This window comes from Numida meleagris, chromosome 3, assembly GCF_002078875.1.
Source record: "Numida meleagris isolate 19003 breed g44 Domestic line chromosome 3, NumMel1.0, whole genome shotgun sequence".
In the NCBI taxonomy this organism is placed as follows: Eukaryota; Metazoa; Chordata; class Aves; order Galliformes; family Numididae; genus Numida; species Numida meleagris.
Window position 1 is genome coordinate 66931557 of NC_034411.1, and position 27166 is coordinate 66958722.

The 27166-nt window shown below is 40.3% G+C and overlaps 2 protein-coding genes across 7 annotated transcripts in view; both read right to left on the reverse strand.

Annotated features, from left to right (window-relative positions):
• Positions 1–1602, reverse strand: part of C3H6orf183 (chromosome 3 C6orf183 homolog) — a 72726-nt gene extending 71124 nt beyond the window's left edge. The window contains exon 1 of the mRNA XM_021392872.1: positions 1459–1602. The gene's annotated coding sequence lies outside the window, so the exon portion shown is untranslated. The remainder of the gene's footprint in view (positions 1–1458) is intronic.
• CEP57L1 (centrosomal protein 57 like 1) lies at positions 4208–27044 on the reverse strand. Of its 6 annotated transcripts, none has more exons than XM_021392303.1 (11): positions 26964–27038; positions 15165–15309; positions 13274–13447; positions 12537–12658; positions 12012–12116; positions 11627–11704; positions 9806–9904; positions 8987–9064; positions 8658–8878; positions 7182–7326; positions 4208–4697 (listed from the first exon to the last, which is right to left on the reverse strand). In XM_021392303.1, the coding sequence occupies exons 2-11, from the start codon at positions 15304–15306 to the stop codon at positions 4473–4475; spliced, it is 1389 nt and encodes a 462-aa protein (XP_021247978.1). In that variant the 5' UTR covers positions 15307–15309; positions 26964–27038; the 3' UTR covers positions 4208–4472. The 6 variants fall into 6 exon arrangements, with proteins under 6 accessions (XP_021247978.1, XP_021247982.1, XP_021247983.1 ...); XM_021392307.1 differs by having other exon boundaries at positions 26873–26977; XM_021392308.1 differs by lacking the exon at positions 26964–27038 and adding an exon at positions 26863–26917.

The window sequence follows — 27166 nt, forward strand, 5'->3', positions numbered from 1 at the left end:
ACGCATAAGATTCACAACCGTCAGCAGCCCTATACTTATGCAGTACTTCTGTCACCATGAATTTTGAAGAGTTAACCCAAGTTCCCTAGAAATCAGAGGAAAGGGCTTCATGTTCTGTCAGGCCCCAGAGCCACGACCCAAGTGACTTGCAGACCCTGCAGAGGCTGCCTTGACAGTACAGGCACATTGAGCAAAACAGCAAACGCTTCATCAGATATATGAGCATATGCTTTATTATCCCCCACTTCCTTGTTTTTCTGCTGTAAAAATCAGCATGTGTTTGTATGATATTCTTTTTCTGGGAACGTCTTTTGGTCCACATAAACATCTGCACTCTGTTACATTAGCCGCCGTCCAAATCCCAGCGAGATCCTGCCCTGATATTTTGCGAGGAGTGTTTTTGCCAGCTTCTATTCCCAGAACATGCTGGATTTATAGCTATGTCCAACCTCCCGATTGCTGGTTAGAAGATTGGTACGCACACGTTTTCAGATTGAATGCCTTTTGTACTGGGACAAAGTCTTTCCAGCAGGCTTAAGTAACAAGCCATTAATTCGTGCTAGCATATTTCATTAGCAGCAGGAAAGTGAATTATTACTGGATACAATTTGCTGCTCTGTATTTTTAATTATACTGTTTGACCTTCATCTTTTGTCTAATTTCTGTACTGTCTAGCCACAAAATACGACCCTAGATTAAAACACCAACACAACCTGTTGTTAATGATAATTAACAACAGATAATTAAAATAAGTTTTGTGTAGCTCAGCAAAAAAGAGCCAGGATTTTGAGTTAGTAAACCAATTCATCTTTTGGGGGGGATTACTGTGTGTTTTCATCTGCTGCCCTTTATAGCTAGATTCAAAACATTTATAAAAAGAAAAGGAATATACAGTTTCATCTGAGAAGGCAAACAAGAACACTCAAGATATAAATCAAAACAAGGATCTGTGAAAGAGTACAGCGAGCACTTACGAAGCCAAAACATACTGTTCTTATAAAAAAAAGGCTGCTCTAACCACTGCACTTTCTCCAAATATATGTTTATGAAGTCCAAACCGAGCATTTATTTAGAGTGTAAGAAGAGAAGCATTCAGACCCCACTGATCTGATCCTCCTGGGACCTGGGCTTCGCCAGCACTTGTGCACAAGGTTTCCTTCATCATCGTGGTTCTACATCACCACTCATTTCTGTGGATTACTTTGAAGTCTTACCTTATGTGGTCGACAACTTCCTTCAAACTGTGAATGTGCCAACAAATAAAAGCATGCACTGACCTCCTGTCCTTCCCTGCCCAGCTGCTGACAAGAGCGGCTTTAGCAGTTTTCCCCTTCCCCGCAGTCCCTCGCTTCCCGGAAAGTGGAACAGAGCAGAGATTCTGGGCTCTGTTGGCAGCCAAGTACATTCGAAGCCTGGCTATCAATGCTTTCATCACTGAAGTACTGCCCCATCCCATACCTTGTTGACTGCTCCACAGTGCTGCTCTCCACAGCAGGAAAAGCTCGGGCCTCCTTCTCCAGCTCCAGCACAAAATGGCCCCTTCTCCCTGGGTTTCTATAGTCAACACAAATGCCAGGTCACAGCTTGATGGCTAATGGGCTCCCTGCCCAGGCAGGCCTGGCTCTCCCCATAGCAACCCCAAGCCACCTGAGGTGCTATACCCTTAGGCCTCAGACACAGGCCTGCGGTGCTTCTTGCTCTCACTCCTCCCCATTTTTCTGGGACTGAGGCAAAGTAATAGCAATTTTTCCCTCTCATTCCAGTGTCTGATGATTTTCATCTAGGGCTGTACCTCCATATGAAATATAATGCTTTGGGCTCCTTAAAACATGGCATGGCCCTTCTCGCTTGCTCTCTCACAGGGACAGAGATTCAGAGGTTACTTAACTACCTCTAGGAATGGCACAGGCTTATCTTGTGGCAGCAGGATACACATAGTCTGAAAATGTTAATAGCAGAAATACTCATTTTTCTCTTGTCTCCACAATCAGCAATTCCAGCACCTAGAAATGCAGAAGCCTACCTCAGCAGTGCTATCTATACCAGGAAAGCACCCTGTTTAGAATGTGTTTAAGTGCTTTTAAGCACAAAATGTTCTTCTCTAAGGCAGAGATAGTCCATAAGAAAAAAGAATGTGTAAAATGGAGGAAAATCATCCCCACATATCAGCTGAACAGCATGGTCTTCCATGGTCCTGATAAAAATGTTTAGACTATATAAACTCCCCACCAGCACTACCCCCAACCTGCCATGAAAAGCTTGCACACACTTCTATCAAAGATTGTCACAACCCTTCTTCTGGTCAGGTGCCAGAGCAAAACTTACTTTGAGCTGAAGACTCAACTTCCCATGATGACAATACCTCATTACTAGCCTTTATTCAAAGCCCTGAACAACAGAGCACATCTCTAGTTTTTATTCTTACCTGTAGAAGGGCTTGAAAAGCCTACTGCATTCCCTTCATACTTGAGATCTGCAGCAGAACATTTACAAAATATTTATTTGCTTTTTTCTCCCCCTGCCCCCTCATTCTGGAGGCTAAAGGAAATTTTACAGAGCTACAACCTCTAGGAAAGGGAAGCAAACCAACCTTCTCTCTCTCAAATCTCTCTCCTTGCCATTTCATTCCCTACCCATACTCCTATGTCCCTTCTGTTCCTTTGTCCATGTCCACATTCACTATCACTAGTCCTGACCCTGTAGATGCAATATCTACCACGGTCACACTAGCTTATTGACCATTTCTATGCAAACTTCTACTCATAGGCACAAGGAAAGCCATTTAAGACTGCTTCTTCTTCTTCAGAGTTTTAAGTAAGCCACTTCAAACATGTCAAAACATCAGGATGCATTATGGGAGGCTGTCATGAAACAGTTGGCTTTTTCATCTGGAGGGTTATAAATGCAAAGCTGCATAGCTCTTTGGTTGTGCTTCCAATCCCTAGCATTCCCTAATACTAACATTGCTGATAAATCTTACGGAACAAAAGTAATGTGAAAAAGAAGCAGTATACAAATAAGAGACAATTCCTCTTTTTCTGCCCCAGCTGCAGTGACTGAATCTTCAGTTTTAAGAGAGAAGGAAAAACACTGATTTTCTTTGAATAGAAGCATTAGCGCAAGTCAGAGAATCACAGAATCATAGAATGGCTTGGGTTGGAAGAGACCTTAAAGATCATTTAGTCAACCCCCTGCCAGGGGCAGGGACACCTTCTACTAGACCACATTGCCGAAAGCCCCATCCAGCCTGGCCTTGAACACTCCCAGGGATGGGGCATTCACAGCCTCTCTGGGCAGCCTGTTCCAGTGTCTCATCACCCTCTGAGTAAATAATTTCCTCCTTATATCTAAGCTAAATCTACATTCTTTTAGATGAAAGCAATTACCTGTTGTCCTATCACTACACACCCTGATAAAGAGTCCCTCTCCAGCTTTCTTGTAGACTCCCTTTTGGTACAGAAAGGCTGCAATAAGATCTCTCCAGAGCTTTCTCTTCTCCAGGCTGAAAAACTCCAGTTCTCTCAGCCTGTCTTCATAGGAGAGGTGCTCCAGCCCTCTGATCACTCTCATGGCTCTCCTCTGGATTTGCTCCAACAGCTCCATGTCCTTCTTATTATGTTGGGGACCCCAGAGCTGAACACAATACTCCAGCTGGGGCCTCACAACAACAGAGCAGAGGGGACAATTACCTTCCTCGACTTTCTGGCCGTGCTTCTTTTGATGCTGCTCTGGATAAGATCAGCTTTCAGTGCTGCAAAAGCACATTATCAAGTCATGTTGAGCTTCTCATCAAGGAACATCCCCAAGTCCTTCTCCTCTCAAGCCTGTCAAAGTCCCTCTCTGGATGGCATCCCTTCCCTCCAGCGTGCTGTCTGCACCACACGGCTTGGTATTGTCAGCAGACTTTCTGAGGATGCACCCAATTCCACTGACCACATCACCAACAACAATGTTAAAAAGCACCTGTCCCAGTACTGATTCTTGAGGAATGCCACTAGTCACTGGTCTTCACCTGGACATAAAACTGTTGACTGCAACTCTTTGAGTATAATCATCCAGCCAATCCCTTATCAGCTGGGTGATCCATCTGTCAAGACCATGTCTCTCCAATTTAGAGACAAGGATGTTGTGTGTCATTCTGGAAAAGCAAGCTCAAAGAATCTTCTTGATAGGAGATGGGGGAGAACAGGACACCAAAGACTGCATATTATCTTAAGTCGAAAAAGGTATGAGTTTATTTGGCAAGTTAATTAATAAGCATTTCATTAATCCATGAAACATTTCATTACAATTCAGTGTACTGGAATTATAGCTATGCTACATGAAAGCTAGTAGAGGTGAACAAACTGACCTACCAGTCATTAGACAGTTTAGAATGTGAAATGCTATATTTATTTTATTTTTAAAAGCTACTTTGTAAAATTCAAAATTTACTAGCTGTCAGACAACTTCAAAAACTTCTAATTTCAGAATTATTGTTCCCACATGATGTCATCTTTTTTCAGTGTCGACTGAAGCTTCTGCACATTTTTTAGCAGCTGAAGGGAGCTTCTGCTTTTCTGCCCAGCATGAGATTTGGACGTACTTTCCCTTACAGTGACTGTAATCTCCTTTGCATCCTTTTGGTTACCATATTTTGGTTTGACATGAGCTGCCTCTTTCTTCAGTTTCTGAGTCTTTCGCTTTAATTTCTGCACCTACAAAGAAAGATTACTAATTAGAATGTTACCCGCTTGGAGGAACTACTGCTGTACAGCTTACCAAATTTCTACCAAACTCCAAACTAAAGACGTACAAAGGACTTAAAAATTATTAAAACCTACTAATCCTGCATATAGTTGTCTTGCATAAAGTTGTTCTACAGAAAACTGACTTTGCGCACACAGAAAGCATTATAGAAAACTGACCTCATCCACACTCAAAAGACTGCTGAACCCTGTTACTCCATGAAGTAAAAATGCTTGCTTCAAAGCACCTGAATATCACCTGTTACCAACTTATATTTACAATAGTCTTTTCCCATTTCAGATTGTACCAATGTAACAACAACAAAAAAGCTATAAAATCAATGCAGCTTATTATCAGTCACCATATCTGACAGCTTACTTTGAAGCCTCACAACAAAATCAAGAAACATAACAAATATGGTTGATTGCTATAGAATGTTTTATAAATATTAAGCCTTGACTTGCATTTGGCATGAAAATGTCACTCCTAAAGATAAAATTGTGCTGGAAACGTTCCATATGCCAATTTGAGATGTTAATTCATTTCTAAAAAAAAAATGTAATAATTTTAATAATATACTCTAGAATGCAATTAAGTGTGAAACACAGAGACAACTACAGTATTTTTAGCATGACAGGTTCTAAATGCAGAAAAATGTACCAGAAATATTAAGATTGAATCATAGAATGACAGAATGGCCTGGGTTGAAAAGGACCTCAAAGATCATCGAGTTTCAACCCCCCTGCTGAGTGCAGGGTCGCCAACCACTAGACCAGGCTGCCCTGCGCCACATCCAGCCTGGCCTTGAATGTCTCCAGGGATGGGGCATCCACAACCTCCCTGGGCAACCTGTTCCAGTGCGTCACCACCCTCTGAGTGAAAAACTTCCTCCTAATATCTAACCTACATCTCCCCTGTCTCAGTTTAAAACCATTCCCCCTTGTCCTATTGCTATCAACCCATGTAAACAGTCGTTCCCCCTCCTGTTCATACACTCCCTTCAAGTACTGGAAGGCCACAGTGAGGTCTCCCTGGAGCCTTCTCTTGTGTGAAATTCAAATAGATTGGTCTGTGCATGAAAGCACAAAAAAAAAAGTCCAAAAAACCAATAGACACCAAAGGTTACAGGAGTGGCCTCTATTGATAACCAGGGCATGATGGATGGTAATCAAACAGACAAGCATGAAGAATGTGCTATTTACATAATGACTGTAAGGCATGTGCTCTGATAAGGTTGTACCACAGCACAGACAACTTGCCAGCAAAAGATCTACACTCTCAAATACTCAAGAACAACAACAGGGTTGCGCCACATCAAATGTGCCATTCCTCTTCCTATCATCCCCAAATGAAGGCAGACTGTAGCCACAAAGATACGCAAAATGAAGAAGTAAAGGTGCTGTTGTTGTCATGCATTGTCTCAGGTTCATAATGTTACCAAGATTCTGAGGCAAAGAATAACATCGTAAGTGTTGGCTTCTCAAGAATGTTAGATATTTATCCATAAATCAGTAGACATTCCCAAGAGAGACAGCAAGGACTCAACAGTCCACTTTCCTTACATTTGATATAAATGTCTTTGTCTTTGCAAGTACATGGACAATAAAAAGTTTAAGTGAGCAAAATCTATCAAAGAATGAATATGAATAAAGCTGGTCACATTTAAATTAAAAATCATTTTCCCATTCCACAAGGTCTCACACTGAGTTTTGTTTTGTTTCCTGTATAACTAAAGCTCTTAGGTAAGCCTATTTATCCTACAAAATAAGATGAAAGAACAGAAAAATATCTGACAGAATTATAGGTTACATTTTTTATTATGTTCCAAACCAAATTGCTACAAGTGGGCTGAGCAGCTCATCTACAGAAGTGTGATTTTCTATGGGCATGTATAGAAAGTTGTTATTTATGTCTCTATAGAAAATAGCGACAGAATGTGTATAGGTTAAGGGTTAAAAAAACTAAAAGGTTTGTATGGCTATGACTTCTGGGACAAGTTGCAGTCAATAAACTATTTCGTTAATAAAAAACTTCAATATTTCAGTAAAATACAAGACATTCAAGCCTGTCTGTACAGGAATTATAGCTTCTATTTTCTTATTCCCCAGACAGAGAGGGCATGAAGGAATGAAATCTCAACAGCCTGTCTTAATATAGGGAGTGAAAGTGACAGACTGAGCAACTCAGTTCTGTACTGCAGAACTGCCACAGGACGGGAAGTTTTCTCACTGGCATACGTACCTAGCTGCCAGCTCTAAGCACCGTTTTATGATCTAAAGGAGGAATTGCAGGTACAAGAACATTGAGTTAGCAGCCTAACTTTCATCACCCATACTGGAACATCCTGGCTTAAGCATTCCAGTGGCATTCTAGTTAATGACAACAGAAGGCAGAGTTGTGGCAGCCATTTAACTAGAGCGATACTAGCTGGACAGTTTACATTTTTTTCTTACGCTGTTCTGGTGTTTTTTCAAATTGGATATTTGTTCTCCTTTAACGTCCATTTGTTTTATAAGGCAATTCAGCTTCTGTTCTAGATCTCCACGAATTTTGGAGTCCTGAGTGTCCAGGATCTGCATCAGAAGTTCTTGATGTTCACTGTTAAAGACAAAAATGGCACAATAAATATTCATGATATAGCCTCTAGGATTTGCTCCAATAGTTTCAGTGTACTGCATGAATTGCTAGCTGTTTTGTCCAGAGTACAGCAATTTAGCGTTATTTACTCCCTTACACAATACACATTCATCTGGAACGTATTCACTCTAGAAAAGAAGGGTTTTTTTTCCAGGGGGTCTGATTCTCATTTCAGATTTGTAGCTGATGAGAATTTGGAAAGTAAACAGAGCACAAGAGCAGCTATGAAGTTCTTGCCCAATTTAGTGCAGACTTTGAAGGCTTACTGTAATACAGAAAAGTGTTTTTTAAATTAGTAATTTAAGTTAGTTTTCCTGCCAGACTGTTCAAATTGAAATATTCCACTCAAAAAGATTAGCAGCAAAGTGTGTTGCTTAATTAAATTAACCAGCTTAATTAAAAGGAATGCTTTAGACCTGCTTGATACCTGGACATCTGAACAAAATGAAAGCACAGTCTCTGTTAGATAGGTAATCTCTTTCCAAAGCTCAAAGCTTTTTTTCTAACTTCTGTGTAACTGTTGGTTCTTGACACTTTAACTGGGGCAACTGGTTGTTGCTGCAAAGAAAAATATTCCCGTCCTTGAACTGCTATGATTAAACCAACAATTATTTTTTGAAGAAGGGATTGGTTGCCAGTTTAAATGTTGCCACATCAAATGTTTCAAACCAGTGTCAATATCCACACTGGTTTAATCAACATGTCCTCCTCTGTTCAAACCACAGCTCATCATGTTCACATGTCTACTACGACCAGCTGCATAGCTTTAGCCCACAATTTTACAAGCTTGTGTTAATTCAAAGATGCCTAAGAACACAACTTGTCATTCACGTTTATTTGTATGGCCAGAAAGATACATACAGTCCAGTCCCATTTAGAGCATTAGCTTTTCCCACACTCTGCTCATTTTCTGGCAGGAAAGTATGCCTTTTTTCACAACCCTCTTAAAGCATTCTCCAGGAAAACATTCTTGGTATACTTGATAGATCTCAGAGTACATTTAACTTTTCTAAAAATCCCAGGGCTGAAAGATTTTTTTTATTTGCTGCAGCTGTTACTTCAGTAGCATCACAGATAAACACAGAAGAAGCCCAGCTAAAGAGTACTTTGCTCATTTACAAGATCAGTAAAACATCAGGATAAAAAGAAATTTTACCCGTTAGGCCTGCTCAGGAAATTCTCACATGCAGTCCTACATTTAAAAAGGTTAGGTTTGAGTGTAGTACACCGATAGCTTCACAGGGGTATTGCTGAAGTCACTTTTACTCATAATACAAAAGATGACTACTCACAAGCTCATTTGGCTCCGCTCATCCTGTATGCCCAACAGAAGGTCAGAAAGACTTCTAGTGGCAGTAGATGATGAGGATACAGATTTTGAAAGAGTCGTTTGTCCTGAACTTCCAGATGCATTTTGATCTTGTCTTTGTGATGAGATACATGGATTGCGATGTTTCATAATATGCAACACACTTTGTACATTTGCACTAAGAGAATGGCTGGAGCTGACAGACTTAAAGAAGAATAAGTAAGTTGTTTACAAACGCGTTTAACAATTTCAGGAAAGAGACTTACTGAAATGGCAGATGCCAGTTCAGTGAGAATGTTTGGTTTCACTCACCTTCCCAGCCACAAAAGGTAGTACACCTGCCTTTACATGAAATTGTGGAAGATGCATTTCCTTCATTATAGGATTTTTCTGCCATAAAATAGACAGAAAAAGAAAGACAAGAAATTTCAATGTGCTAAACCAACATTGCAATCTTAAACTTCTTTTTTTATTTTGTAGAATAACACAAATTCAAATAAAGAAGCTGTGAAATGCATCAGCTCAACTTCCCTCTTGTTTTTTAAAAAAATATTTCCCTACTGTACTTGGAAGGAGTAGGATTTTCCAACAATAACAGCTGAGATAAGTAAATTATCTTCCAGATTCACTTAGCAGATAGGTTGGCAGTTAGACAGACATTAAAAAAATTGAGCACTGCTTACTTAAGCAAAACTAGAGTTGCAAAATTTTGACTGACCTGTAACATTTGTTGCAAAACTCTCTTGATTTCAACAATCCCCCTAAAATGTGCCATCTTAGGATGGCCTACTTTAAAATTACTTTGGAAGCTAATTTTGCCAGATAAACTGAAAAGCAGATAAGACAGGACACAGAGGAGGGCAGGAAAACTGTAACAAAGGTTATTGTCATGACAGTACAGGGACGTTTTCCAATGAGGTGCTGCCAGCTCCGTCCCATTTTTAGTTACCAAAAGCAAAAAAAGAAAAAATAAAAAAAGGAGGTATTGGGCACTGTTATTCACTTTGGAAATTGAATGAAGTGCAGCAGACAAATCAAGTGGCTCTTACATTACCATTTTTCACAAATTCCCATCTCTGTGTGAGTCAGATGCTATCAGCAAAACTATGCTAATGAAAAGCTTCATGTTACCTTCTTAGGACTTCTTTTCTTCCTGCTTCTCTTTCTAGGTCCACTTTCAGATGAATCTGAAGACATCAAAATTCTGTATATCTCAAGTTCTGTCTGTAGCTGTGTGAATAAGCAAAAAAGAAAGCAACTATTTAGTATAATATTAGAAGTCTAAAATCACACTAATTAATTTTTTCTTTCATGTGTGAATGAGAGCCAATTAAGGGTACTGTTAACAATTCTGCTTGGAAGGCATAACCTACGCTTAAAAACTGAACAGGTTACTGGGATGGTACGGCATCAGACATAGCTCTGTCTTACAAGTTCCCATTTTCATATCCAGATGCAGTAGGCATACTTTTCCACTATGACACAGAGTAACTGAAATAAAACAATCCTGCTGCTTGCTATGGATCTGATCATAAAATCCAAAGAATGTGAACACTGGGATCTTACAACCTGGAGACAGAAAGAACTGAATCCATCTGTGTAACATAGAGGTCAAGCCTGCTGGACAATCCACACATAACTCTGAAGTTCAAAGCTGATATAAAGGCCCATGATAAACAGGATAATAGCCATTCCCAATCCAGAAGGACAAGAACTTTGTTTTGGCATGTGCAGCAGTTCCGGCTAAACAATGCTGGAAGTTCATCACTAAAGTGAGATTACTCTGATTTTTCTGTCATCAAAAGGAAGCTGAATCAGCTGTGCCACACCCTGTGTTTCCAAACTCAGATCCAACAGATCTAAACTGATCTACAGTGAATCAAGGTGGGACTAATAGTAGTTTAAGACCCAGATCATTGTGCTTATGTCCTTTCTTGAGCAAATGTTTATACTACTGCTAAGGTCAGATTATTTGCTCTGGGAGAGTTATTCTTAATGTTACTCAGAAGATAAAATCTTCATAGCTGGCTTTCTGCCAGAAACAGTTTAAGAAAGAACCCCCCCCCCCTAAAATTGCAGGTTTTCAACTATGCCATTCTGCTGTATTCTGGAGGTGATCAGATATCTGGGCTACAAACTGCAAGGTTCCTGGACTGATGAAAGCCAACTGAATTTGGAAGAGATATAAAATTGTCTCCAATTATGAATTAATTTAAGCTTTCCACTTCACTTGTGGCTGCATTGTTCCAAAACTCTTCATTAGCTCTGCACCCCCCTCTCTGGGGAATGCCACCACAAACAATTCTTTCAAAATGGTTGTTACCTCTCATAGAAGGTTAAGAATACTTGAATCTACTTTGCTCCTTTGTTTCTTTGGTTTTGCTTGCTTTGGCAAATATTCCTCTCTGAAATGGGTGATGGCACAACAAACTGACTGTGATTTCACAGAACAATGAATTATACAAACTCTCAATAGACAATATAACAGTATCACCATTAAAATCTTTTCCAACTATAGTCGATTACATTCAATTTCAGCAAATCTTAACAAAAAGGAATACAAACAGAATGATCAATCTTACTTGAGGTATGAGGGTTCTTACATGACCACCTTCTAGTTACTGTAAATTGAGATTATCTGATTCAGTTGCAGCTTCTCTAGAAATTAATACTCTACTGAGATCGCTGACAGCAGCTTTAAGGCTGATGAACTCTCATTAACACAAAACTAAGCGGAATCTTTCCTGATCAAGAAACACACAGCACATCAGACAAACATTCCCTTATGTAATTTATGACTAGTCTAGTTAGTACTCCAGGAGTTTTCCATGAGTTAGTACTCTAGGATTTAAGCATGTAGAGTTTAAATGTTATTTAAAAGGTATTTTGGACAGAGAGAATAGCTTCCTCCAGTAACAAAAAATGAGATCAAATAAAACTGTTTCAGTCTACCTGAGCAGCTTTGTCTTCTATTAGCTTGTACTGATGCTCTTCTTTACAAAGCTTTTCTTCTAAGTGTTTGATTTTGTCCTGAATTTGAAAGCAAGAAAGCTTAGTCACACTTCACTTTGTCACACTGAATCAGAAACCTGTAGTAGCTTGTAACTGTAATCTAGTATAAAGCATGCTGGAATTTTTAAGGCCCTGACTGGGGAAAAAAAAAAAAAAAAAAAGCAATTTATGTAAATGAAGCCAAGGAAGCCAAGCATTCAGTCAGGTGTATTTGACGATCTCAGCTTTAGCAAAGGAAACTTTTGCAAAAGTTTGCACTATTAACAGTATGCCATACAACTCATATCAAATGAATGACTTTCAGACTAATTCCATGCTTACTTACATCTGCAATTCTCTGAGTAGCAGTAAGTTTAAGACACTCTTTTTCTAGCACTTCAAGTTTTTCAAGTTTTGTATGCAGTTCCATCTGGTTCTGATTTTTCTCTTTCTGAAGATAGGTCAGAAAACATAAGCCAGAATGAAGTGTGCAATTGACTAAAATTATTTCAGACAGAAAAAACACACACACACAAAAAAACCCACACACTACAATAAAGGTGTTTAACTAATTTAAATTTCATATTTTTTAAATTGCAAAGTGATGAAAAATACCAGACAGACAAAGAAGACTTATGTTTCCAGCAGTCTTTTTGTCTACCAAATGTGCAAGTATTAGCATGGTTTTACTCATTTGGAGTTACATCTAGGGAGTCTTTTCATACAATGCATTCATACAATGTTGTCAACAACCAGACAGATAGAAAATTGCTTCTGTTGGCTATCTGTCGTACTACACAGAGCTGAGGAAGAATGAGGAATAAAATTTTTAACTATATTACAACTTTGTTAGTATGTTAAAAGGCTTCACCTGTTGTTCTAGAATCATTTTATTTTCCAGTTCTGCGCTCTCAACCATTTTCCTCATGTAATCCAGCTGTTTCTCCAGCAGGGAGCAGCGGGACTGTGCTGCATTTAACTGCACACTTATATCTACAAAGAGAAGCAAAGATGCTCAGTACAGCAATAGGAGTTATACATTTAACTGGTTTGTCATCTCCCTGAGGAATTCTCTAACTCCAAAAGAGGCAGGAAAAGTTTTGTTAGTCTGAACAAGTCATGTGGTTAAATATACATTGTATAGAACATGAGACTCAAGATGCTTTTCCAGAGCCAGTCTCTAATACAAATTCCAAAGGTGTGAGCGCTGCTCTTACTTTGATTTGTATCAGCAGAATCTGGTTTCTTCCCTTCTACTCACTTTTCTCAAGTTAGCAGTGTTATACAAGTAAGCAGATGCTAGCTTATTGTAGGAGTTAAACACACCACCTGAAATATGTTTATTTTTTTTAAATAGCCTTAGGAGTTATGCAATATCTGGTTAATATGTGTAAAAAAAAGATCTAAACTTTATCCACAATTATCAGGCTTCTACCCCTCCACAGTTCTGAAGCAAAAAAAAAAAAAAAAAGAAAGAAAAAAAGAAAAAGAAAAAAAAAGAAAAAGAAAGGGGGTTGCATCATTAATTAGCTATTTGTCAAAACAGCACTCCCTGGATTATGCAGTCTTTGAGTTGGTGTGGCTACACCTTATCACTCAGAGAAATACCTTTCCTCTGTTGTTCGTGATGTGCTGTGTCATTTTCGAAGGACTCATGTTCTAAGGCCTTCTTATACTGAGCAGCTGCTTCAGAAAGGCTGCACAGATTCTCCTCAGCCTGCGTCCTCTCCAGCTCTAGACGGTGGATCTTTTCTTGAAGAGTTCTCAGGGCTGCCACCACAGCTAGAAAATAAAGCATCAGTTACACTGAGCTCTTGTAACAGTTCCTCTTACTATTTTTATAAAACACTTCAAATGGAAAAATACTACCTAGCTTTTCCTTCTAGGATCACCTCTAAAAGGAATGACATTCTCCAACCGTACAATTACACACTCAGAGTGTACCTAGGAGAAAGTAAACATGTTTACTGCATAAGTGGGGTATAAAGAACAGAATAGCAATGCTGTTAAGCTATTTTCAGTCAAAATGTTGGGAAGCATGAAGAAATCATGGCAAATTAAGTACAGCAAAACCTGGGACTCAGACCTATTAGCATCTGTCTACAGAGGAGCAGGGAAGACAGGTATCCACATCAGGTATCCAGGTTTTGGCATAATGCAACTGGTGTGGACAGATTTAAAACAAACAAACAAACAAAGGCTCCTGACAGGGGGGGAAAGATCAGATGCAATGGGACATTTTAACAGAGGGTGCATTTTAAAAACTTTACTGTTTCAGGAGTGAATGATTTGTCTGTCTCATTTCTTGTATTCAACATTAAAAAAAAAAAAAAAGCAAAATCTCTCAGCCTCAGATCAATTCAAGAGTGAAAATTATTCTGAAAATACAATCAAAGTTACAACTTTAACTGCAAGGAGAAGCTTGCTAGCTCTCCAAAAAGCACATACACCTATAGAAGTTTAAGACACATTCTCTAACAAATTCAGCTTCTTGATGGACATTTCATAAGCCTTGACATTTCTGTTATACCAATTCTCTTGGTAGAGGAATACCTAGCAAATATTGGTACCTCCATAACAACTCTAATCAGCTTCCCATAGCCTAAATAAAATAAGTACATAAATAACAGATCCCAGAGAGCAGAAGGATGGAGTGAGGCTACTTCTTACATTTTTCTGATGGTATACCAAACATTTCCTTGTTTAAACATTCAGCTGTACAATATTGAGCTGAACATCTTGATTCAAATAGCCCAAAATCTGTATGACAGAAGTTTATTACAGAACTCACATATTCTTCATATGGGGAAGTCACAAAATAAAAGAACAATGATGACATACACGCTATCTCTGTGCAATATTGCAAAGTTTTACATGAAATAAAATCCAAGTATGGTACACTTGTGATTTTCTCAGCCATCTGGACAACTTAAACCACCAAGCATTTGTGCCGTGAGCTCTGGAGAGTAATCACTGATTAAGGCACAAAGTAATCATAGGGGTTCGTGTTTCACATAGACAAATTTGCTGATAACTTACCTGAGATTCTGTTTTATTCACAAGCTCTCTGGATAAATCATACCACACAAAAAAGCTTAGAGTGATTTAAAGCTAGAAAGCATTTAATAACACAACACAAAGCCAATTTCAAGACAGAGTACAGTATCATGTCTTTTTTTTTTTTTTTTTTTTTCTGGATTTAAAGCATGAACTGCTTCTGTTGAGTTTGAAGTTTTCTCCTTTGCTTTTAGAGGAAGTCTGACGATCTTTAAGTTAAACAATTTTCAAAGCCAAAGTTTATAAGGATGTCAGAAGACTTGCAGCAGTTTCCACTCCAGATGTACAACTTCAGGGAGACTACTCCCTCTGGACACATATACATCCTGTCTTACTGTCAGTCTGATAATCGCAGCAAGTCATTGAACTGGGTAAAACAAAATGGAGACTTTGCTCAAGAGATTTCACAAGGAACAGTTAAAAAGACCACTTCTTGGCTTACCTTGGTTATAGTAGATAGAAGGCCCGTCGTCACCAGAAACTGCCTGCTTCTTTGGTTCTCCACAAACAAAGGGTGCAGGAATCATTTTAGCTGGAGGCTGAAGAAAGCTTCCTATTAAGCTGTCCATTGATTCAGAATCCATAGGCTGCAAAAAAGAGAGCTACATATTGACATTAGCTCTTTAGTGAACCATGTAACAGTTTTCAAGGCACATCACTGAGCAGTCCCTGGCTGTGTTTATATTAAGCCAGATCACTTGCATAAAATAATAACTAAAAAAGCCACATACACCCAGAAGTATTGTGCATGTTAATCTGATTCCAAAACAATGTCTTTTGTAACATCAAACACAGCTGTCCTCAAACAGCCAAAATTTTCTAAGATTTTTCCTCTGTGTTTTCTAAACTTAATAGTGACCTTCTAAAAGCCAAAGATAAAAACATTTTTATAGCATCTATTTTACAGAACTTAGCATATGCCTCTCAGTGGTCTCTGCAGAGCAAGCACTGCAAGTTCTACACTCTGTTTTTGCAGCCTCCTTATTGTTCCGGTACATTATAATGTGTTATGGTTTAGTTTTTTGTTTTTTTTTTTACATATGGCTTTATTGCATAATGACATGGCTTTTGACAGAGTGTTGAAATAACAAAAGGATAGTTAACATGCGATCTTCTCATGATTACTATCAGCATTCTCACCATTATTAAACCTACGTATTAATTCCCTTTCTGCTTTACCCTTTTGCATTCTTTATTTTATCAGAAGCACATCTGAAGCCTCTTTATGCTCTAACAGTGATTTTCCTTGATACTCAAGACATGAGCAAGGAAGTTTGCAGAAAGTGTCTTGGTCTAATATAAGCTCTAGGAAAGCAGACCCTTTGAGATCAATTCATAAGTACTCTATGGCAAGTCATTCAAGCCTCATTTTGTTGTTTACATTGGGACGCTATGACAACCAAGCATGGGCAATAGGTCATACAAACAAAGGCTATAGGTTGTCTGAAGAGAAAAGTTGGAAAAGAAACTAACTTTAAAGACATTTTTAATAAGTTTGGACTTACTGATACTTTAAAAATCAGCTTTTCCTTTGTATTCTTTGCTCTTCTACCATCTACTAGTTCTACTTAGGAATGGCAGAGACCAATTCTAATGTTGCACAAATGCTTTCATCAAAGTACAAACTTTGTTGCCCTTTATTAAGGGTCCTATCAATTCGCACATTTAAAGCAGAAAGAGTCATTCACTTCTAAAAGCCCTTACCAGGTCTTGCAAGTAGTTGGAAGTGTAAATACAATGCCAAGAGAAGGAAGTTAAAGCACCTTTTAAGCACACCACAGCTACCTACCAAACTAGGACAAGCACTTCACTTGATAAATTCAAAATTTAAAAAAAAATGAAGATTGTATACAGCTTCAGTTGCTGGAAAAGCAGCTTGTGTGAAGGTTCAGTGATAAAACAACTATGGTACTGCTCAAGTTTAAAACGGAAATTTCTTCTGATAGAACAGCAGTGGTGCTGTCTGCCCTAAGCCGTGCTTCTTGTGAGAGCCGCAAGAGAGGGCTTCCTCCTCATGGAGAGCTATTCACAGGTGCTGATTCCCCAAAAGTGACAAAAAGAAGGTATCTTGTAACAGAAGGAATAAATCCTAACAAAAACCAGAAGATATGACAAAGCACACCCTAGGAAAATTCATTCCTTTGGGATAGGGAAGAAAGTTTTCAATGAAGGAACAATTTTCCAGTAACAGCTCTTTCAGTGCTGTTTCAGAATACATTCAAAATAGAAAAAAATTCACATCCATCCACACCGCCTCTTCAAGACATGCAAGAAACCAAAGGTACACAGAAATACTTTCCTTCTCCCACAGGCTGTCATCACAGAGACACTGATAACAGCATCTCTTTGCCAGGGCTTGCTTGACTTTGGGCCTCCCAGACACTAACACTTTTGCATGTTAGCACCCCTAGGGCAGATCCTGCATTTCAGGGTAGTCCACCCACCACCAGCACAGCTCTCCTCGTCCACCCTAGCAGCGTCCCTTGCACCACTGGCCTTTGCCAGAAAGTTCCCTGGGGGCCCTCAGCCATCTTGTGCTGGCTACCCACAGCAAGGCCATGCAGCTGGCTTTTGGGGCTTGGCGGCTGGCTCTTGGAGCCACCCTGCCCTCGTAGGCAAGAGGTCCCACCTGGTGGCCACAGGTATGACAGGCCTGGTATGGCATGGGGTAATAGCACGATATTTCACAAAGTACCTATAATGGCACAGCATGATATTCCTCAGAGTACAAAATAAGCAACACTTACCCTTCCATTGCTTCTCAATTCCTACACATTGGTGATGAAAAAGTACACACACACAACAAACTTCCTGCTGTTGCTGCTAACAGAGAAACTCAATCTGGAAACTGAAGCATAAGAAGGCCACTTTTGTCTACACCATCTGACCCTTCAGCAGTCACCACAACTGAAAGCTTGCTTCTCCAGGAGTTGCCATGCTCCCCTGCAAGGCACCATGCTTTCTCACAAGTCTGCAGCTGCTACAAATCAATTAGTTTCCCTGTTGCCTTCCCACAAACAACTTCTGCCGTTTCCGAGGAGATGGGTATGCAGACGGTTGTAGGAAGGGCAGTGATCCAAAGCAAAACAAATAAGAGGAGAGAATAAAGTACCGGAAAATTTGAGAAATCCTAGTCAAGCCCAGTAACACAAAGGTGAAGGGACCTATCTGGGAGAAAAGGGAGAAAAAATACCCTTTAGTTTGGCAGGTGAAGAAGGAGGAAAGGAAAAGGGATGAGGCCAGCTCAGCGGCCCAGTGATGGTGATCTAGCCAATCCTCTGTGGGCTTTAGCATGCACATCCCCAATTTCTCCAGCACAGCAGAGAATAATGTGCACCTTGGGGCAGCACTGGAAGTGAGAACTCTCCAAGCTGCTTCTAAGAGCAGGGACTCAGCAACGGGTGTGAAGGAAGGTAACACTGCGCAACTGAGACAGTGATGTTTGCAGAACACCTGCTGTGGACATAGTTACAGATGCCTTGTTTTGCCACAGCTTCTCAGATGCAGAGGCTAAAACAGTCTGAGGGAATGGTTGCTATAGTGTCTGGAGGCTCTGCCAACATAATTGCTTCAGAAGAGGTGCTCTAGTGTAGACGAGTCCTTCAGTATCTTAGGAGGTAAATATAGATTATAATACCCATTCTACTCAGGAGAAATATCATACAGTGCTTCAGATGAAGACATGGACCAAGAAAAAGACCAAGTCACTTACACCAGTGAGACAGCAGAGTGAACATTTTCAGTCAACTAGAACAAGAAGCCTATGAAAAAATAGTTAAGTACCCAAAATTTGTTTGGATGTCAGCTGTCAATATGCAGGCCGGCAGTGATCTTGCACAAAGGCTGCTGGAGGGTGATCGTGCCCTTATTCCCTTAGACTATCATACCCCAGAAGAGGACAAACAAGTTGAAGTTTGTTTCTTAAGGCAAACAGATGACCATTTCCTCACGGTCATCTATATACTAATGCGATTTATCGTTACACTGTCTATATTTATTTTTGGTGAATATGGCCTGTGTTGAGTCCCAGAGTACTGGATTAGTCTGCTGTTTAAATCAATTGGAATTTTAGTTACCGCTGTCTTGCCCAATAAGTATGTGAACAGTGGGGATTTACTGAGCATCACTGAAATCCCAAATGTTACAGAAAGACCAGTTATGACTTCCTTACTGTTCTTCTCCCCTCCTCTCCATTCCTCCCTTCAACTTTTGGCAACAGCATTGAATTATTTTCTAAAAACTTTCTGGTGAATTCCAAAAGTGTTTTGCCACAAAACATACAAACATACAATTATGTCACATGCTGTAGAGCAGCACACGGAAAAGCATTTTAGGAGTGAATTATAACAGGCCCAGGGAATAATGCTGGCCTAACATTTTCCCAAAAGATATACATTGCAGGAATAATGTGACAATGTAAGAGATGCAGCCCCTAAGTCCTCCAACACTTGTTATCTCAGAGAGGTCCTGGCTTACTCGAATTGCCATGAGAGTAACCTTTTAGAACTAAGGAAAAGAGATGCTGTCAGAACAGATTCAAAGAGGGAAAAAATGTGACAAATACAGAAAGGAACATAAAGATAACTACCTTCTGATCTGACCTACTGGCATGCACAATTTGTAATGTTTTCTCTTAATGGAAAACAAAGTCTTAGATGAATTAAGGAATGATCTCTGTTTATCTGACACATTCTAAGAGAAATGCTAAAAAATTGCCCCAACACAGGCTATACCAAGAAAATCCCCAAATGCTGGCTGCTGCCTTGTCTATTTGAGCCAAGTATTGTTGGCAAAAGGTTATGTTAGAGGCCATTTTCATGACACAATTCAAATTAGTCTATTTTTTTCTTGTTTTGCTTTCCTTCAAAAACCAGGAAAAAACTCGATCAGCTGTACTGGCTGTGTTGCAATGCTCTTTTAGCCTCATTCCTGACAGACAAAGAACAGCTTTTCCACTGACCAAAATAAATAAATAAAGTGGCAGGCAAACTGCATTGTTGTTTTGGGAACACCCAGTGTCTAGCATCCTGACACAGCCACTTTAATCAGCTCGAAACATATGACCTTGCGCAGGCCCTATCTAAGGAACTGGTACTCATGTGCCTTCTTTGATCTAAACCAGTTAGCAATGCTGTGGTAACAGCTGCAAAACTAATAGGAAGGGAAAAGCTAACTGAATCAAGAAAGCATTTCAACCTGTCTTTAACTTCACTTGAGCCTCACTTAAAACAAGCTTAGAACAAACAACTAAAATTTGTTAGAACAATCAAGGAACTTGTTGGCAGTGTGTGATTTTTCTGAAAACCTGACATAGGCAAATCCATGGAAGTTGTTGTATTCTTTTGTTTATGAGACAGAAGCGGAAAGTCTTGGAACTTGATATATAAAGGCCCGGTGCCCACTTTCTTCTTTGACACTTCTGTACCAAAACCTATTCATTCCTAAATTTCAAGTCTCATGCAGAACTGTCATACAATATCGTTTTTCAGTCTTGGAAGAAATTACATTGTATTTTCTCATGACACTACGTACTGTAAAGCAAGGTAAAAACTACTACATTAATGACCAAAATTCCATTGAGTCAGTCCTGCTAAACATCCATACTGCTGTTTCTCCAGTTCTTGTTTGCTCAAGATAAAAGAGAACAAAAAAGGAATAAAGAAAATGTATGTTGGGCCAAAAAATAAAAATAAGAAGGTGAGGAAAAAACAGAGCTTTTTTGAGCCTTTTTTTTTTTTTTAAGGAAAGGGTTCTAACCTTTCTAACCTTAGAGTATATGAAACAATCTTGTATCATAATGGGCTTTGCTGTTTTCTTCAGTCAGTACAGCAGACTCAAATCCTCATTAACATGGGCCTTTGGTCATATGTACATGATGAAATCATACCTTTGTGGGGAAGCTGAGCTACTGCAAACTGTTTTAATCTGTACTTGCAGATGATAACTGAACTTAACGTTCAGAGGAACAAGACTGCAAGTTCCTATCAAGTAACAGCTGATATGTTAAGCATGAAAACATCTGGCCTGGAATAGTGTTATCAGAGCAATTACATTTCCATGCCTTTAATCAGTCCAAAGTAATTAAATACAACCTTTTTGTAATAAGCTTCAAACACAAAACCGAATACTATCAATGGTCACTAATATACTTCCTCAATTCTCTAGTAATTTGGTTTCTCTTATCTTCTCCTTTCATCCACCTCCGTGCTACAGTTGCTTTTTCTCCCTCACTTCCTCTCTTTCCTTGTATTTATACCATCTTACACCTTTGTTCCTTGCTATTCTCCTTTTGGACTTCTTATTCTCCCACCCCCTCTTCTAGCCTAAAACTCTGCCTTGTTTTAGAAAATTAAAAAGACATTTTCTTCCACATAAGAATAACTATTTAGTTTCTTCCTTTCATATTTAGGATCCATTTCCAACAGATACTGTTTGCTTTTAGTACACTTAACTGACAAAGAAATTGATGGTGCTCTCCTCAAAAGTCTCCACGAAGAATGCCCCAAATTACATTTTCTACCCACTATTATTTTGTACTGCCTTCTGTATTTTTTTACTGTCTTCCATATACAGTTTGCTAAGCTTGGTCACTTCTCTTTACCCTGCCAAAATCCTTTTTTTTTTTTTTGCTCATTAGAGTGGAAGCAGCTTTCCAAAGAACAAAGCAGAGTACATGTGAAGTGACAGACTGGAAGGCAGGAGGAAATTACTGACTCTGCATATTGACCCTTGATTCAAAAGAGGAAGACTTGACTGTTGTGCAAGAGGAAGACTTTCAAGGAAAACTATCTCCAGTATAGAAGACTATGTATCTGTGCAGAGGCAGAATTATTAGAGATTAGAAAGGCAAATGCAAAAAAAAAAAAAAAAAAAGGAGACATGTTAGGGTGGGGTAAATGTGTATGTGGGTTGAAATGACAGTTATAATGAAGAAATATAATGAGGCAGGGGATAGTTGCTGCAGGTACTGACTTATTCACAGTAAACACCTTTTACTGTGTGATAATTTTCACCTTTTGTGTCTCTAACATTTAATGGGATCATTGAAAGATGCTTCTGAATGTTGCAACTTGCCCTCTAGGTAGATAAAACAGACAGATTGTGTCCCCACCATTTTTTACAAGTATTCTTTTTTCAGGAATATATCTTCATCCACCCATCCCTCAACCTAGTATGGAGAAGTAAGAGGTAGATTTTTGGCCAGATAATTGGAACAGCATGACATGGATGAGTTGAGAAACACAAAGAGAGTAATTGTTCATTGGATTAGTCTCCTTTTACATTCTGCCACCCCAACTTTTTTCATACACTCCTGTGCTGCTGATAACTAGGTACCTGGCAGGGAACAAGAATTCTATTCTCCACTTGTACAGCAGGCAATCTAAGAAAAAGAATTTTAAAAAAAAAGGAAAAATATTAACAAGGAAAGTATGTTTCCTTCCTGGCAAGAAATGATTCTGAAAGTTATCTTTTGTAACCAGCAATTGTTTTAAAGATGCAGAAAAACAACAAGCAGATTTGAATTTAAGAACAACTTCTCAATCTTCTTTCTGAGATCTATAATGCTGAAGATCAATTTTAAATAATGTCATCTGCTTACATGACTTAGGTTACACATAGCAACTCCAATACACCCACGCTGTGCATCCTGAGTAGGTACAATATCCTAAGTATCAATGCAAAATAGAGTTTGTATATAGAATGGCTTAATAAGTACTCAGAAATGCAAAAATGTCATATAACTACTTCTGTCCTGAGTTGTCTGGGAAAACTTACAACATTTAAAGCCATCCAGCAGGATACTTGTGTCTTATAATCTGTATATTTCAACTTCCATGACTTCAGTGATGCAGGAAAAATCTGAGTAAGATGCTCTGAAATCCTGCCCCATGTTGTACACATAAAGCTAACTTAAACTGATTATAAATTAAGAGACATTTCTCTTCTTTTCACTTGATGCAATTTCTGGCTCCAAGGTGACTTAGAATGCAATTGTGGATCTTTATGGACCTGACAAATTCTTGGTGTTCTACATGACCTTAGTAAATCACAGAGGGATAAGACTGATATAGGATCAATGTGCCAGGATACCTAGCCTTTCAGCCTCAGGGCTAAATCCTGTGTTTGGTAATGACTGGCTTACGCTCCCTGCATGTAAAGAAGGCACAGTTATAAGGCCAAAACAAGCAGTATGAACTGCTATGAATGTGGATGTGTGTGAAGTCACACCCTCATGCTTGGCACCTTTCTCCTCTTGGGACTCAGAATTTGGAGCCCTCTTCTAGTGGTGAGTGCCAAAATATGCTCTTTAAAACAATGAAAAAAAGAGTCCCTGTAGCTTCTCTGGTCTGTGTCTTCATTTCAAATGGCTGCTAGCCACAGCATTTTTCTTTTTGTTATTACTGGAAAACACCAAAGTCTGTGTTACTGCACAGCCCGATGAAGGTGTTTGAAAGTCCTATTTGGCTGTCAGCAAACAAAAAATTCCCAATAAGCAGCATTCATTTTCTTTTAAAGTGTAGCTGGAGGAAGCAGTGTCCATCTTCTCAATGCTGTCACCCAGCAGTTAGAGCACTGGCCAGGAAGTGGGAGTTTAATGCCTTTCCTGGGAAGCATTCATATCGCATCCCTGACCACCATGCTAGACTGGGAGGAGGAAGAGCAGGAAGGAAGCAGGGAGTCACCACCTTTTCGTTTGAAGTTATGACCCTGTTCAGACAGACACAGAAGAGTATAGGGCAAGGAGAAGGCAGCTGACGCAAAAGACAAAGTAAAACAAGGATGCATCTCTCTCCTCTAGTTTAATCACTGGAAGAGAGTCCTGGGTTTATTTGTGCATTTTTATAGTAAACAGACCCTGGATAAAAAACAGCACTGGCTTGGGAACAACCACTGGGGATTTCCTCTCTTAGGTCAGCGCCTATGGCTACAACACCACACTCCCTCCCTGTGCACCCTTCCTTCTCTTCCACACCAGTGCCACATGTTTGCCATCTTCTCTGACAGGGACACAACTTCAGGTGATGAGGGGATGAACACTTCCTTTCCTCTTGTAGTCCTTCTGAGCACCTATGACACTCTCCCGGGAGTTACCAGGCATTGACATAAATCCCTCTGAGCTGAAAGCTGCTTCTCTCATCACTGGGTTCTCACACTGAAGGTGAGCATTCTGACAAATCCAGATGGGCACCAAAACCAGCAGTGGCTACTGACAAAAGAACCTGACCTTACTAGGGTGAGTCTGCAGGGCTCAGAGAACTTTGCAGTGGGACCTCTCTCAGATCTGCTCTACCTGCTGCCCAGACCACAAGTGGGCACAGTGAGCAGATAGGTATCGTGATACCCAGTTTGGTGTAAATCTGGACATTTCTATCCAGAGACAGACTAATGGAGTTATGTGGAGCAGAATTTCTAGTTCTGGAGTCTAACTCTTAGTCTTTCAGGCTGCATTTATATGGTTACGTGGTGAATAGCTGACAAAATACAACATGACTTTGCATGGTGTGTAGTTCTGGTTCATGAGAGCCAAACTCTTCTCAAAGCAACCCAAGCTTCAGCACAGTCTGTCTACCAGGAAGATCTGGCCTCCAAAGAAGAAGCTGATGTCTCACTTCGCCACCCCTGCTGTACTGCTGACCTCTGCAGATGCAGGCTGGCAGAGTTTGGTTCAGGGCAACCCACATAAGGCCAGAACACGCTGTAGATCTACAACCACTCCTCAGAAGTAGAATGAGGCCACATTTTCTCCCACATTGTACACCGTAGTTTGTTTCGTCAGTGAGGCCAGTCTGCCAGGATGAAGCTTGCGCCTCAGCTCAAAGACAGTGCCAGAGTACCCCCTGGTCTTCTGGTGCCTCACTGGAAAACAGGACTTTTAGAATAGAGAGATCCCATGCTAAGTACTTAGGAGTCAGAGTTAAATAAGCCTCAATGAAAATGGATGAAAGCATTTGAAGGAATCTAATTTAAAAAGCAGTTCCCTCTGAGTTGCACGAGTTTTACTGTGTTAGTAATACAAATTCTCCAGTATTTGTATAAACAAACATTGCAGCAAAGTACTATTTTGTGACATGCAGAAACTGGTAAGAAAAAAAAAGTAACCAAAATATAATTCAGATCTTTTTCTAATTCTGCAGTTGGATAGAATTTGCATATAGCTATAGAAGTCTGTGTGTAATTAAAATAGAGGGAAGTTGATAAACAATCAAGGAAGGAAGGAAATACTGAAGTTTAAAACAGCCACAAATTTGTTTTATTTCAACTTATCATTTTAAAAACTCAAATGCTGTAATTCTGGATGAGTTGCCAGATTGTTTCCTTCATAATTCTGCCTTTCTCTTATCTGTTCTTTAGGGATCAAAAACAAGCATATTAAATTCAGCAAGCAAACACACAAATCAAACAAACACATTCCCCTAACTTCAGGCTCTGATTAATTCTGCTCATAGCCTTTAACCTTGATTTCCACAGTGTCTTGCAGTGAATACAGAAGCTTGACCCAGTATCGGAAAACCACAGAGATTTGGTCTGGAAAAAATAAAGCCACCTTCATCTCCATTACCAAAGCGCTACATTAAAGTCCATCAAACAAAGAGCTGAAATTTGAAGTTTAGGCCTTGGAGCCAGTTTCACAATCTGTTTCCTGTAGCCAGAGTTCATTTGCAGTCAGTGGAAAAAACAACTTCTAAAAGATAAAAGGCAGTGCTGTGACTTTCAATCAATCTTAGCACTCAGTGTGGGAATATGAGCCGTACTAACATCTGACAGCAACACTTCAGCTTTGATTCTATTTTGCCTTATTGATCTCTGATGTATGTAGGCATTGTCTGAGACATCTAGCAAGTACAAGCTTACCATGGGAAAAACGAGACACATCCAACCTCTGCAGATCAAGATCTAGATAGAAATAAAGCAAGCGTTCGTGACATGTCTGTGCACAGGAAAGCTGGGAGACCATAATGAGTGGCAAAAGAACAGGACAGGAAGCTGAAGTGGGAGCTAATTAAAAAAAAAAAAAGAAGAAGAAGAAGAAAAAAAAGAAAACTTAAAAGGCACTGGCAGTGTTATTTTCATTGAAACCACCAGTTATGATGGGTGGAGGCCCTGAGTGCTCAGAGAAGTAAAGACTCGCATTTATTACAGGTAGTGATGACTTTGGTAGATATTTTGTTCACATGGGTGCCAAAGGCCTAGAGGAAGCAGCTGTGTGGAGCAGCCCAGGCCTGCACACGCTATGAGCAATGGCAGTGGCCTCACTGCACAAGGCTTTTGTAGGAGGAACAGGAAAAGAAGAGATTGGTCTGCCTTCAGAGCTGCAGTTAGTGACAGAATGATGCCCTTTTTGCAAGCTGTAGAGAAGCTACACCAGGATGGAAGGAACGCCAGCTGAAGAAGCCAGTCCGGCAGCAAAGGGGCTGCTGGCAGCTGGTAGCTGTGAGCAGCCCAAGCATTGCTCCTAGAGCCACAAGTCCCTCTGCAGTGTGCAGGTGGCTGGTTCTGTACTCAACTGCAGCTCCAAGTTTTGGATTTGAATTGTGAGAAGCGTGAAATAAGTGAGCCAGGTCACACAGCTCACATCTTGTTGACTTCGCCCTGCCCTCACCCGTGTGCCTCCCCTTCTCCGTTAGCCCCAGCGCCTTGCCCGGTGCTGGCTCAGAGCAGGGAGCTGACTTGGCTGAAATGGAACTTAATCTCTCCCAAAACGCTTGTTTCCTGCAGAAAGGAAGGAAGAAGCCTGCATGCCAGGGATCAGCTGAACTGGCCCACCCGGCACTGAGCCTGGATAACAGCCCTGTGGAGCGGGTGCTCAATGGGAATAGCCTAGGGACTGTTTTAATTTCATGTTCAAGTTTTGAAGGTCACTGTACTCCATCTGCAAGGGCTGTTTTTCCTCCCTTCTGCTGATATGCGCACTTAGGCTACACCAAAGGCTCCTCCTAAGGTGCCCATTTGATAAGTGTTTCACATGTTTGTCAACACACATTTCTTAAGTAAATCCTACTGCTAAAGCTCTCTTAATTATTTTACTCCTGGATGTTGCCAAGTCTCTTCTTGGAGAAATCTAAGGCTATAGGAAAAACAAAACAAAGCAAAGGCAAGAAAAGACCCTTGTTTAGCAGCGGCAGCGACTTCTCCCTTACTGGTTCTCACCAACACCCCGCTGCGCTCATCCAGCCCCGGCCGCTCCTCCCCCGCCGGGCATCGCGCTACCTCCTGGGACGCGTAGTTCTACCCCACTCACCGCCACGGCGCCGCCCTGCAGCCGGACTACATATCCCAGCACCCTCCACGGCCTCCGTCGCTCTTCGCCTCCATTGGTCCACCGGCTGGGAGAGTTGGAAGGCGATTGGCTGGTAGGCGCGTCCCTCATGCGCTCTCCCCGTGTTTGGGGCGGGGCCGTCCGTGGGTGAGGGCTTCACTAGGGGCGGGGGCTGCGGCGGCCCA